Below are 12,407 nucleotides of genomic sequence, written 5' to 3'. Positions count from 1 at the left end.
GCGAACGCAGGGAACACGGGAGGCGATAGGCGCAGAGCAAGATCCTACAGCCAGCCGCCGTGTTAACGGCCTGTCAGCCTGCTTTTAATGGTGTTGGCTGAGGGACAAACATCACCCAAGAAAACCCCTAAAGGATATTCGGGCCCTCTCAGTACAGGCACTGCGGGTCTGTCTGCTTTTAGACCATGGCTGCCTTTGGAGAATGGGGGTTTTATCCCCGTGGTAATGTCACTTGACTAGTAATCTGGAGTCCCCTGCTAATCCCCTGGGATTGCGGGTTCAAGTCCCAATCACCCACCCCAACCACCAACCCCCATGCCCACCCCAACCACCAACGGAAACTTGTGGAATTTAGAGTTATAGAGCCCAGAAACAGGCCCTTCGGCCCATTGTGTCTGTGCCAGCCCTCTATTCCAATCCCATTCTCCAGGCCCACTGCCCTTTGAAGTTGAACCCAGTTAATAAAAACCTGGAACTTAAGGAAAAGCAAGCCAGTAATGGTGACCACAACGCCACAGTCCATTGTGGTAAAAACCCATCTGGTTCACTAATGCCCCTTTAGGGAAGGGGAGTCTGCCCCTCCTCACCTGGTCTGGCCTACATGTGACTCCAGACCCACAGCGATGGGGTTGGCTGGTGACTGCCCCTCTGACATGGCCGAGTGAGCCGCTCTAGCAGAAGGGCAGTTAGGGCCGGGCAACAAACTCTGGCCTGGCCAACGACGCCCACCTCCCCATGAAAGAATAAAAACAGCTGGACCTGGGCCATTATCACCCTGCTGTTTGTGGGGGCTTGCTGTGCGCATATTGGCGGCCACCTCTCCCGATTGGCACCCCATCCACAAACACTCACTCCCTCCACCACCGACGCACAGTGGCAGCAGTGTGTGTACCATCTACAAGATGCACTGCAGGAACTAACCAAGGCCCCTTAGGCAGCACCTTCCAGACCCACGACCACTACCACCTAGAAGGACAAGGGCAGTGGATAAATGGGGAACACCACCACCTGGAAGTTCCCCTCCAAGCCACTCACCACCCCCGACTTGGAAATATATCGGCCGTTCCTTCACTGTCGCTGGGTCAAAACCCTGGAACTCCCTCCCCGACAGCGCCGTGGGTGTACCCACACCACATGGACTGGCAGCGGCTCAAGAAGGCAGCTCACCCACCACCACCTTCTCAAGGGGCAATTAGGGATGGGCAATAAATGCTGGGCCCATCCAGCAAAGCCCACATCCCTAGTGAATGAATTTTTTAAAAAGCGGGCACGGTCCAAGTGGCCCTGCGTTGGAGCGTGAAGCACCTCGGGACGTTCCGATAGGTACATCAGGGAAACAGCTCCGCTGATTCATGGCCTGCACTTTCCCGTGATCTCCGAGCTGTGAGACTGCTGTCCTGTAAGGTTAGCCCGAAGCTAATCTTAGTGCCCAAGATTTCCTGGTTAAACCTCACCAACCCTCGCCCTGTGGGGGCTTTGGCACTTGGGCTCGTCACGAGCTAAAAATATGCGAACAAAGAAACAAAGCGACAATAAAATCTGCTTTACTTCCTTTTCTTCCCCTGTCACGGTGGTTCTGGTTGTTAATAATAGACCTGGGGCTTGAAGTCACAGTTCAATATAAATAAACTATTCCTGTTGCTCAGAAATCCCCTAGAATTACAGAGTCACGTCGGCCAATCTCACTCTCTCCTGTTTTGTTTGTTTTAACCTGAATTTCCACCTCTGCTCCGTTGCCCAGGTTACACACCCCTCCACGTTGCCGTGAACAGCCACCACAGGGAGATCGTCGCGCACTTGCTGGCTCAGGGGGCTGACATCGACGCTGCGGTAAGACCACCTCAGAGACTGCCCCCCACCAACCTCCGGTCGGCCGCTCCCGGGGCCAGTCGGCGCCTGCAATGCCCAAGCGCAGGGCGGGTGGCACAGATCGAAGGGGATTCTCTTCTGCGGGCACGACTGGTGCCGGGGGTGGGGGGGGTGGGGGTGTGGGGTGTGGGGTGGGTTGGGGATGTGAGTCTACGGTGGGGGGACCCTCGTTCATTCACCTTTTCGCTCCTGGGAGGTGGGCACCCCCTGGCAAGGCTGGCATCACCCCTTGAGAAGGTGGTGGGTGAGCCGCCTTCTTGAGCCGCTGTAGTCCATGTGGTGTAGGTACACCCACCGTGCTGTTAGGGAGGGAGTTCCAGGATTTTGACCCAGCGACAGTGAAGGAACGGCCGATATATTTCCAAGTCGGGATGGTGAGTGGCTTGGAGGGGAACTTCCAGGTGGTTCCCATGTGTCTTCTGCCCTTGTCCTTCTAGATGGTAGAGGTCATGGGTTTGGAAGGTGCTGTCGAAGGAGCCTTGGCGAGTTGCCGTGGTGCATCTTGTAGATGGTACACACACTGCTGCTACTGTGTGTCAGTGGTGGAGGGAGTGAATGTTTGTGGATGGGGTGCCAATCAACCAGGCTGCTTTGTCCTGGATGGTGTCGAGCTTCTTGAGTGTTGTGGGAGCTGCACTCATCCAGGCAAGTCGGGAGTATTCCATCACACTCCTGACTTGTGCCTTGTAGATGGTGGACAGGCTTTGGGGAGTCAGGAGGTGAGTTACTCTCCGCAGGATTCCCAGCCTCTGTCCTGCTCTTGTAGCCACAGTATTTATATGGCTGGTCCAGTTCAGTTTCTGGTCAATGATAACCCCCAGGATGTTGATAATGGGGGATTCAGTGATGGTAATGCCATTGAATGCCAAGGGAAGATGGTTAGATCCTCTCTTGTTGGGGATGGTTATTGCCTGGCACTTGTGTGGCGTGAATGTTACTTGGCACTGGTCAGTCCAGGTGGGTTAGGAATGGGTCTAATGTGATTCTCTCAAGAATTCTCCTTATTAAAATATGTCTTCTGTGTTTGTTGCAGGACATTAAGAGTGGACGGACTCCTTTAGTTCATGCGGTAGAAAGCAATTGCATGGACATGGTGAACCTCCTCCTGGAGGTAAGAGTTTACTAAACACTGTAAAGCAGGGACATAATCAACCAGGGTTAATGCATTGCAGTGCTCGGGGTGCAAGGAACACAGAATAGTCGGCAAAGCCAGGCTGAATACAACACTGAAGAGGTGAACCTGAGAGGTGTGGCCTGTCCCAGCTCAACTGCTGTGGAAACCCCCATCCAGGCGTCTACACTCAACTATTCCAACACGCCCCCGGCTGCTCTCCCACAATCTACTCTCTGTAAACTCAAGCTCATTCAAAGCTCAGCTGCCCACGCTCTTAACTCACACCCAGTCCCGATCCCCGATCACCCGCACTGCTCACTGGACCACCATTGACTCCCGGTCAAATACCGACTTGATTTTGAAATTCGCATACTTGTTTTCAAATCCCTCCCATGTCCTTTTCCCTCCCTATCTCTGTAACCTCCTCCAGCCCCCACATCCCTCCCCATCTCTGTAACCTCCTCCAGCCCCTACATCCCTCCCCATCTCTGTAACCTCCTCCAGCCCCTACATCCCTCCCCATCTCTGTAACCTCCTCCAGCACCTACATCCCTCCCCATCTCTGTAACCTCCTCCAGCCCCTATGACCCTCCCTATCTCTGTAACCTCCTCCAGCCCCTACGACCCTCCCTATCTCTGTAACCTCCTCCAGCCCCTACAACCCTCCCTACTCTGTAACCTCCTCCAGCCCCTACATCCCTCCCTATCTCTGTAACCTCCTCCAGCCCCTACATCCCTCCCTATCTCTGTAACCTCCTCCAGCCCCTACATCCCTCCCTATCTCTGTAACCTCCTCCAGCCCCTACAACCCTCCCCATCTCTGTAACCTCCTCCAGCCCCTACATCTCTCCCTATCTCTGTAACCTCCTCCAGCCCCTACATCCCTCCCCATCTCCATAACCTCCTCCAGCCCCTACAACCCTCCCTATCTCTGTAACCTCCTCCAGCCCCTACATCCCTCCCTATCTCTGTAACCTCCTCCAGCCCCTACAACACTCCCTATCTCTGTAACCTCCTCCAGCCCCTACAACCCTCCCTATCTGTGTAACCTCCTCCAGCCCCTACAACCCTCCCTATCTCTGTAACCTCCTCCAGCTCCTACAACCCTCCCTATCTCTGTAACCTCCTCCAGCCCCTACAACCCTCCCCATCTCTGTAACCTCCTCCAGCCCCTACAACGCTCCCTATCTCTGTAACCTCCTCCAGCCCCTACATCCCTCCCTACTCTGTAATCTCCTCCAGCCCCTACAACCCTCCCTATCTCTGTAACCTCCAGCCCCTACATCCCTCCCTACTCTGTAACCTCCTCCAACTCTTACAACTCTCCCTATCTCTGTAACCACCTCCAGCCCCTACAACCCTCCCTATCTCTGTAACCTCCTCCAGCCCCTACAACATTCCGAGATCTCTGCTCTCCTCCAATTCTCTTGCACATCCCCCGATTCCCATCTCTCCACAATTGGCGGCCGTGCCTTCAGTTGCCTGGGGACCCTAAGCTCTGGAAATCCCTCCCTAAACCTCTCCACCTGTCTGACTCTCTCTCTCTCTCTCCCTCTCTCTCTATCTCTGGTCCTTTAAGACGCTCCTTAAAACTCACCTGTTTGACCGATCTTTTGACCACCCATCACTAATATCCCCCTGTGTATGGCTTGGGGCCAGAATTTGTTCTTTACTCGCACCTGAAGCACCTTGGGATGTTTTGTTCAGTTATAGGGGGCTAGATAAACACCATGGTACCGGAGATGGCCCTCAATTCCAGGCTACATATCAGTTCTGGTCTGTGGCTGACTTGGGGAGCCTCAGATTGGAGGGCCTCCAATCTTTGAGGACTATGCCTGAGCTCTGGCCAAAGTGGTCAATTGGAGATAGCGGGCAGCGTGTGGTCAAGGAGGTCAATGGGCGCCCCTCCCTTCCCATGGCTCACTTCCCTGGAGAATGCCTGACAGAGGAGCAAGAGGTTTAGGCCTGAGGCCTATCCTGACTAAGGGGAATGTAGGAGTGCCCCATCTAACGTTCTTTGAACTTATTACGGGTTGGCGGGTTGTGCCCCCTTTAAGAAGAGGGCTCTCGGTGACACTGGATAGATGAGGGTATCTGCCGTCAGTCATCATAATTGACGGAGGGAGGATAAATGGATTGCCTGATGCCCTGGCAACAGTCGTAGGGTGACTCATGGTCACCAGGATCTGGTTTCCCTTGGCAACAGGATTGACAACAAGGGCCTTCCAGGAGCAACAAGTAATTGGTGTCATTTAGCAATCAGATGGTGAACTTCCTGTTTCAGATGTAACCTGCGGTATTCCAACTGAAATTTGAAAGAAAGATATGCATTTTGAAAGCACCACTCATGACCCAAGGTTCTTTACAGCCAAGGAAGTACATTTGGAAGTGTCATCAATTTGTGCACAGCAAGCTCCCACGAACAGCAATTTAATCATTGTCAGATCATTGTATTAGTGATGTTAGTTGAGGGATAAATATTGGCCCCAGGTCATCGGAGAGAATTCCACCCATTGCTCTTCTTTAAATAATGGCCGTGGGCTCTTTTACGCCCAGCGGAGAGGGCAGACATGGCCCTGGTTTGACATCTTGTCCAGAAGACGGTAGCTCCGACAGTGCAGCGCTCCCTCAGTGCTGACCCTCTGACAGTGCAGCACTCCCTCAGTACTGACCCTCCGACAGGGCAGCACTCCCTCAGTACTGACCCTCAGACAGTGCAGCATTCCCTCGGTACTGACCCTCTGACAGGGCAGAACTCCCTCAGTACTGACCCTCCGACAGTGCAGCACCCCCTCAGTACTGACCCTCTGACAGTGCAGCACTCCCTCAGTACTGACCCACTGACAGTGCAGCACTCCCTCAGTACTGACCCTCCAACAGTGCAGCACCCCCTCAGTACTGGCCATGGGAGTGTCGGCCTGGACTATGGGCTCAGTGGTCTATAGAGTGATGTAGAAAGAGATAAACAGAGACAGAGCGAGACGGAGAGACAAGGAGAGAGGGAGAGCAAGTGGCTCAGCAAGAGCGAAAGAGAGAGAGACAGAGAGAGAAACAGAGATAGAGAGGAAGATAGAGAAAGGCAGAGAGGCAGAGAGACAGAGAGGAAGATAGAGAGATAGACGGAGAGTGGGAGAGGCAGAGAGAGTGAGGAAGATAGAGATACAGAGAGACGGAGAGAGGGAGAGAGAGGGATACAGAGGGAGCTACCCACTGAACAGTTGCTCACTGATGGATTTGCTGTATCCTGATGCCCATGGTCCCTCTCTTTGCTTACAGCATGGCGCTAACGTCAACCTGCAGACATACTCGGGGAACACCGCCTTGCACTCCTCCAGCGGCCGGGGGCTAATGGAGATCGTCAAGGTCCTTCTAAAGAATGGGGCCGACAGCAGCATTAAAAACTGCCACAACGACACCTCCCTGATGGTCGCCAAGAACAGAAAGGTTGGTCTGGGGCCTGTGGACCTTCGGAACCGTCTCCCCCCCCCACCCACCTCCCTCCCCCCCAGAGGGCTGTGGGTGCTCAGGCACGGGGAGGAGGGTCAAGTCTGAGGTGGGGTAGGGGTGGGTGGGGGGGGAGCAATAGGTTTTTGGAGCTCAAGTGAATCCTGGCGAACGCTGGGGCGAGTTGTGGGGGTAGGCGGTGGCGAGACCCTGGCCTCGAAATCCCGAGGCCCCAGGCTTACGCTGTGCGGACAGGGGTTCAACCCCAGCTCCACAGCAGCTGGGTGGAGGCTCAAACTCGGTTCATTCAGCGTGGAACTGAAAATCCAGTTCGTCTCAGCCATGACGGCTTTCATCGATGGTTTAGGGAGAAAAAAACCACCCCCCCTCCCAGCTGTTTTTACTGTTACCCGGCCGGGCCTACACGTGACTCCGGACCCCACAGCAATGGGGTTGGCCCTTGGAATTCGGTCAAGGGGCGTTGGGCGCCGCTGGCTGAGGGCCAGCGCTTATTGCCCATCCCTAAGCTGCCCCTTGAGGGTGAGCCGCCCCCTTGAACCGCTGCAGCCCCTGTGGTGTAGGTCCACCCCGCAGCACTGGCCACTCAGGAATGGCCACTCAGCTCAAGAGCAATTAGGGGCGGGCAACAAATGTTGGGCCTGCCGGTGGTGGCCAGGTCCCCATGAACGAATAAGGTCCCCAAGTGGGTTTGAGGTAGAAAATCAGCTGGGATTCTATTGAATTGGGGTGGGGGGGGGGTGGCGGGGGGGAGGGGGGCAGGGCAGGCTGAAGGGGCCAAATGGCCTGGTCCTACGCCAGCCTCGAATGTTCGTGGGTCGTGTCGCCTCACCCAAGCCTGGGAGCTGGGCCCGATTTCGCCGGGGGGAGGGGGGCTAGCGTAGATGTCCAACGGGGTCCAACGGCCAAGGTGCCAGCTGCCTCACGTACCCCTCTCTCTCTGTGTTTGCCCCCAGGTGATTGACATCCTGCGGGGGAAGGCCAGTCGCCCAGTCGCTCAGCCCCTGTCCAGCCCGAGGCTGTCCAGCGTGATAAAGGAGTGCCCATCGCCGAGCAGCAAGCCCAACTCACCCCTCTCCGCGAACCACGGTGAGTCACGGTGACAATCCGGCGCCTGTCCGGGCCAAGGGGCTAGTGGGGGCGAGCGTTGGGAGGGTCGGGGAGAAGCGGAGAGGGGGCGGAGTGCTGCGGGGGAAGGGGTGTGCGGTGAGATGTCGGATCAGGCCAGCAGGTGTGAAACACGCCCATAGCGACTCAACAGTCTCTCACTGAATTTTTCCGGCACAGAAGGAGGCCATTCAGCCCATTGTGACCATGCTGGATCTCTGCGCTTTGTGCCGCTCCCCCACAGAATCGTGGAATAGTTAATCTACCATGCCGGATTTCTCTCTCTTTGACCAGAGTGTAGGCCTCATCATTCACTCGAATGTATCTCTCACCATGACTCAGAGTGTAGCTCTGGCCTTAATTAGAATGTAGACATCACCAGTTACTAGATTATAGGTCTCACCATTGGTTGGAATTAAGGTCTCACCATTGACTAGACTTAGGCCTCGCCAGTAACTGGAATGTAAGCCTCTTCATTGGCCAGAAGTGGACCCCATCATTAACTTGATGAGGTGCTTCACCATTGACTAGACTGCAGACCTCACCATTGGTTAGAATGTAGCCCTCCCCGTTGGCTAGAATGCAGGTCCCTCCATTAAAGAGAATGTAGGCCTCACGATTGACCAGAATGTAGGCCTCACCATTAACTGGATTATAGGCCTCTCAACCGGCCAGAGTGCAGGCCTCGCCATTAACTAGAATGTAGGCCACATAATGGACTAGAATGTAGGTCTCACTATTAATGAGAATGTAGATCTCACCATCAATGAGAATGTAGGTCTCACCATCAATGAGAATGTAGATCTCACCATTAATGAGAATGTAGGTCTCACCATTAATGAGAATGTAGGTCCCACCATTAATGAGAATGTAGATCTCACCATTAATGAGAATGTAGGTCTCACCATTAAACGCCAAACACCATATTGTGGGAAAAGCACAACTGTGGTGGGGGTGGGGGTGCAGGTAGCGGAAATATGGGACAGTTCTTCCGAAGAGCCGGCACAATAGCAATGGGCCGAGTGGCATCCTTCTGTGCTGCATGACGCTGTGATCCGATGGTCGGCTCCTGGAATGGAGGCAAGCGTCTTTGCCCGGACGTGAGGCAATGGCCACTTGACCCAGCAAGGCGGCTGAGGTCAAGGGTCGGGGCCCGTGGCGAAACTCCACCGCTCCCGCACAATCCAAAACCGGGTTGGGGATTGGTCAAGGTGGCGTACTGCGGCCTTGCTGCTTCGAAACAGGGGGTTGGGTCCACGATGAGGGCAGTGTTCTTGGCCCCTGAACCTGCCGACGCCAAACGCCAGGAATATATCGGCAGAGGTGGGGGGGCAAAGAACTAGAGGGGGAAGGTCACCAGGGGGTTTAGTATCGCGCCAGAGTGGGCTGCCCGGGACATTCTATAGGTCCTTCTGGGCAAATTGAGTTCGGGATCTGACCTCCCCTCCTTGTCTTGTTTACAGTGGTGAGCTGCCCCTCGCCCGGTTCCCAGCGGAAGAGATCACCGCAGCACCTCCTCCCGCCGTCGGCATTGAGCCCCTGCCAGGACTCGCCGTCCTTCCAGTCGTCTGACAGCCAGATGCCCTACTGCCAGAGGTCGCCGCTGAGCGGGGGTGCCACCACCACCACCACCACCACCACCACGAGCCATGCCAGGACGCCGAGGCCGGACAGTCGGCCACACCCGGGAGAGGTGCCAGTCAGTGCCCAGGAGGACAGGGGCCCGCCCCAACACCTGACCACCCAGCCCTACCCGTGGGAGGAGATGGAGCGGCTGGCCGAGGCGGAGAGGTCGGGCGCCGTCTCGCCGATGGGCACCCCTCCTGCCCACCGGGCCGGGCACTGCCAGGCGGGGCACGCCTACCCTCCGCTGTACTGCCACGGACCCGTCAACCACCCGCTCCTGCCCGGCGGCGCCGGCTACCCGCTGTCCCCGTTCCACCAGCGGTACCCGGCCGCCGACGGGGCCTTCCTCGGCTTCCTGGCCGCGCCACACCCGGCCATGGCGCCGCCGGCCTTCGTGGCTCGCCTGGCCTGCCCGCTGCCGGTCCGGAGCGCAGGCGCCCAGCCGGCGGCGGGGGTGGGGGGGGAGGAGCGCCACGCCCCCAACCCGCCTCCGGCCAAGCCCAGCCGGGAGGGCTGGCCACTGCTGCTGCACCATCAGGGGAGGCCGTCTAGCCGAAACAGCGACCACTCAGACGTCTCGACGCTCAGTGCCAACAGTGTGGGCCGAGGGGAAGGTTGACACGGACACGGGACCTGGTTCAGCCGAAGGACTAAAGCGCTGGGTTGTAAATACGAATTGCATTGGACTGTCCGCACAGCAAGCCGGCCGGACAAAGAGAGATTTGGCACCTTAACGGCCCCGGTTTTGAATACATTGTGAATTGAAGCAGTAATTATTGAAATAAATCGTGTAGATATTCATCACCCGCTTCCCCTTGTGTTGCATCCATGACGGACGTCATCACCTCCACATCACTGATAGGCTAGAATCAACACGGGCACCGAGATTGGAGACCTAATCCAGAATGAGGTCACCAACACCTTCCAGGCAACCTGGAGAACATGGCAGCAAAAGGATAGGTACAGCACGGGGTTAGATACAGAGTAAAGCTCCCTCTACACTGTCCCCATCAAACACCCCCAGGACAGGTACAGCACGGGGTTAGATACAGAGTAAAGCGCCCTCTACACTGTCCCCATCAAACACTCCCAGGACAGGTACAGCACGGGGTTAGATACAGAGTAAAGCTCCCTCTACACTGTCCCCATCAAACACTCCCAGGACAGGTACAGCACGGGGTTAGATACAGAGTAAAGCTCCCTCTACACTGTCCCCATCAAACACTCCCAGGACAGGTACAGCACGGGGTTAGATACAGAGTAAATCTCCCTCTACACTGTCCCCATCAAACACTCCCAGGACAGGTACAGCACGGGGTTAGATACAGAGTAAAGCTCCCTCTACACTGTCCCCATCAAACACTCCCAGGACAGGTACAGCACGGGGTTAGATACAGAGTAAAGCTCCCTCTACACTGTCCCCATCAAACACTCCCAGGACAGGTACAGCACAGGATTAGATTCAGAGTAAAGCTCCCTCTACATCGTCCCCATCAAACACATCCAACAGAGGTCTCACAAATTTGATTGAATTTTTCTAGGAGGTGACTAGGTGTGTAGATGAGGGTAGTGCATTTGATGTAGTCTACATGGGCTTCAGGAAGGCTTTTGACAAGATCCTGCATGGGAGACTGGTCAAGAAGGTAAGAGCCTATAGGATCATGGGCAATTTGGCAAATGGATCCAAAATTGGCTTAGTGGCAGGAGGCAGAGGGCGATAGTCGAAGGTTGTTTTTGAGATCGGAAGCCTATGACTAGAGGTGTACTGCAGGGATCGGTGCTGGGACCCTGGCTGTTTGTAGTGTACGTCAATGATTAAGACGTGAATATAAGAGGTATGATCAGTAAGTTCACAGATAACATGAAAATTGGTGGTGTAGTGAATAGGGAGGAGGAAAGCCTTAGTCTACAGGATGATATAGACGGGCTGCTCAGATGGGCAGAGCAGTGGCGAATGGAATTTAATCCTGAGAAGCATGAGGTGATGCATTTTGGGAGGACTAACACAGAAAGGGAATACACAATGAATGGTAGGACCCCAGGAAGTACAGAGGATCAGAGGGGCCTTGGTGTACATGTCTATAGATCCCTGAAGGCAGCAGCACAGATAGATAAGGTGTTTAAGACGGCATATGAGATACTTGCCTTTATTAGTCGAGGCATAGAATATAAGAGCAGGGAGGTTAGTTGGAGCTGTATAAAACACTAGTAAGGCCACAGCTGGAGTACCGTGCGCAGTTCTGGTCGCCACACTATAGGAAGGATGTGATTGTACTGGAGAGGGTGCAGAGGAGATTCACCAGGATGTTACCCGGGCTGGGGTGTTTCAGCTGGGAAGAGGGACGGGATAGACTGGGTTTGTTTCCCTTAGAGCAGAGAAGGCTGAAGGGGGACCTGGTTGAGGTGTACAAAATTATGAGGGAGATAGGGTAGATAGGAAGAAACTTTTCCCCTGGGTGGAGCGGTCAATAACCAGGGGGGTTGGATTTAAGATAAGGGGCACAAAGTTTAGACAGGATTTGAGGAATTATTTTTTTACCCAAATGGTGGTTGTAATTTGGAACACACTGCCTGAGGGGATGGGAGAGGTGGGAACCCTCACAACATTTAAGGAGTGTTTAGATGAGCACTTGAAATGCAATGGCATGCATGGCTATGGACCAAGGACTGGAAAATGGGATTAGCATAGTTAGGTGCTTGATGGCTGGCACAGACATGATGGGCCGAAGCGCCTGTCTCTATGCTGTATAACTCTATGACCCTAGGTCAAACACGGGGTTAGATACAGAGTAAATATTCCTGTACACCGTCCCCATCAAACACTCCCAGGACAGGTACAGCACGGGGTTAGATACAGAGTAAAGCTCTCTCTACACTGTCGCTATCAAACGCTCCCAGGACAGGTACAGCACGGGGTTAGATACAGAGTAAAGCTCTCTCTACACTGTCGCTATCAAACACTCCCAGGACAGGTACAGCACAGGGTTAGATACAGAGTAAAGCTCCCTCTACACCTTCCCCATCAAACACTCCCAGGACAGGTGCAGCACGGGGTTAGATACAGAGCAAAGCTCCCTCTACACCGTCCCCATCAAACACTCCCAGGACAGGTACAGCACGGGGTTAGATACAGAGTAAAGCTGCCTCTACACTGTCCCCATCAAACACTCCCAGGATAGGTACAGCACGGGGTAAGATACAGAGTAAAGCTCCCTCTACACTGTCCTCA

General features: G+C 54.8%; 1 protein-coding gene across 1 annotated transcript; it reads left to right on the top strand.

Moving 5' to 3' along the window:
- Positions 1 to 1,620: 1,620 nt before the first annotated feature.
- On the top strand, positions 1,621 to 9,978 carry LOC144677705 (uncharacterized). The gene is made up of 5 exons (XM_078537740.1): positions 1,621 to 1,830; positions 2,903 to 2,980; positions 6,260 to 6,427; positions 7,402 to 7,534; positions 9,016 to 9,978. The coding sequence occupies exons 2-5, from the start codon at positions 2,954 to 2,956 to the stop codon at positions 9,795 to 9,797; spliced, it is 1,110 nt and encodes a 369-aa protein (XP_078393866.1). The 5' UTR covers positions 1,621 to 1,830; positions 2,903 to 2,953; the 3' UTR covers positions 9,798 to 9,978.
- Positions 9,979 to 12,407: the final 2,429 nt, after the last annotated feature.

This window comes from Cetorhinus maximus, unplaced genomic scaffold, assembly GCF_964194155.1.
Source record: "Cetorhinus maximus unplaced genomic scaffold, sCetMax3.hap1.1 HAP1_SCAFFOLD_2910, whole genome shotgun sequence".
NCBI classification, from domain to species: Eukaryota; Metazoa; Chordata; class Chondrichthyes; order Lamniformes; family Cetorhinidae; genus Cetorhinus; species Cetorhinus maximus.
This window is presented reverse-complemented; position numbering and strand designations above follow the sequence as displayed.

What these genes read in the sequence shown, in the direction of transcription:
- LOC144677705 (XM_078537740.1), top strand. Translation starts at nt 2,954, where the DNA reads ATGGACATGGTGAACCTCCTCCTGGAG. An exon ending in TGGTGAACCTCCTCCTGGAG is followed by an intron (nt 2,981 to 6,259) that starts GTAAGAGTTTAC and finishes CTTTGCTTACAG; the next exon opens with CATGGCGCTAACGTCAACCT. An exon ending in ACCCCTCTCCGCGAACCACG is followed by an intron (nt 7,535 to 9,015) that starts GTGAGTCACGGT and finishes TCTTGTTTACAG; the next exon opens with TGGTGAGCTGCCCCTCGCCC.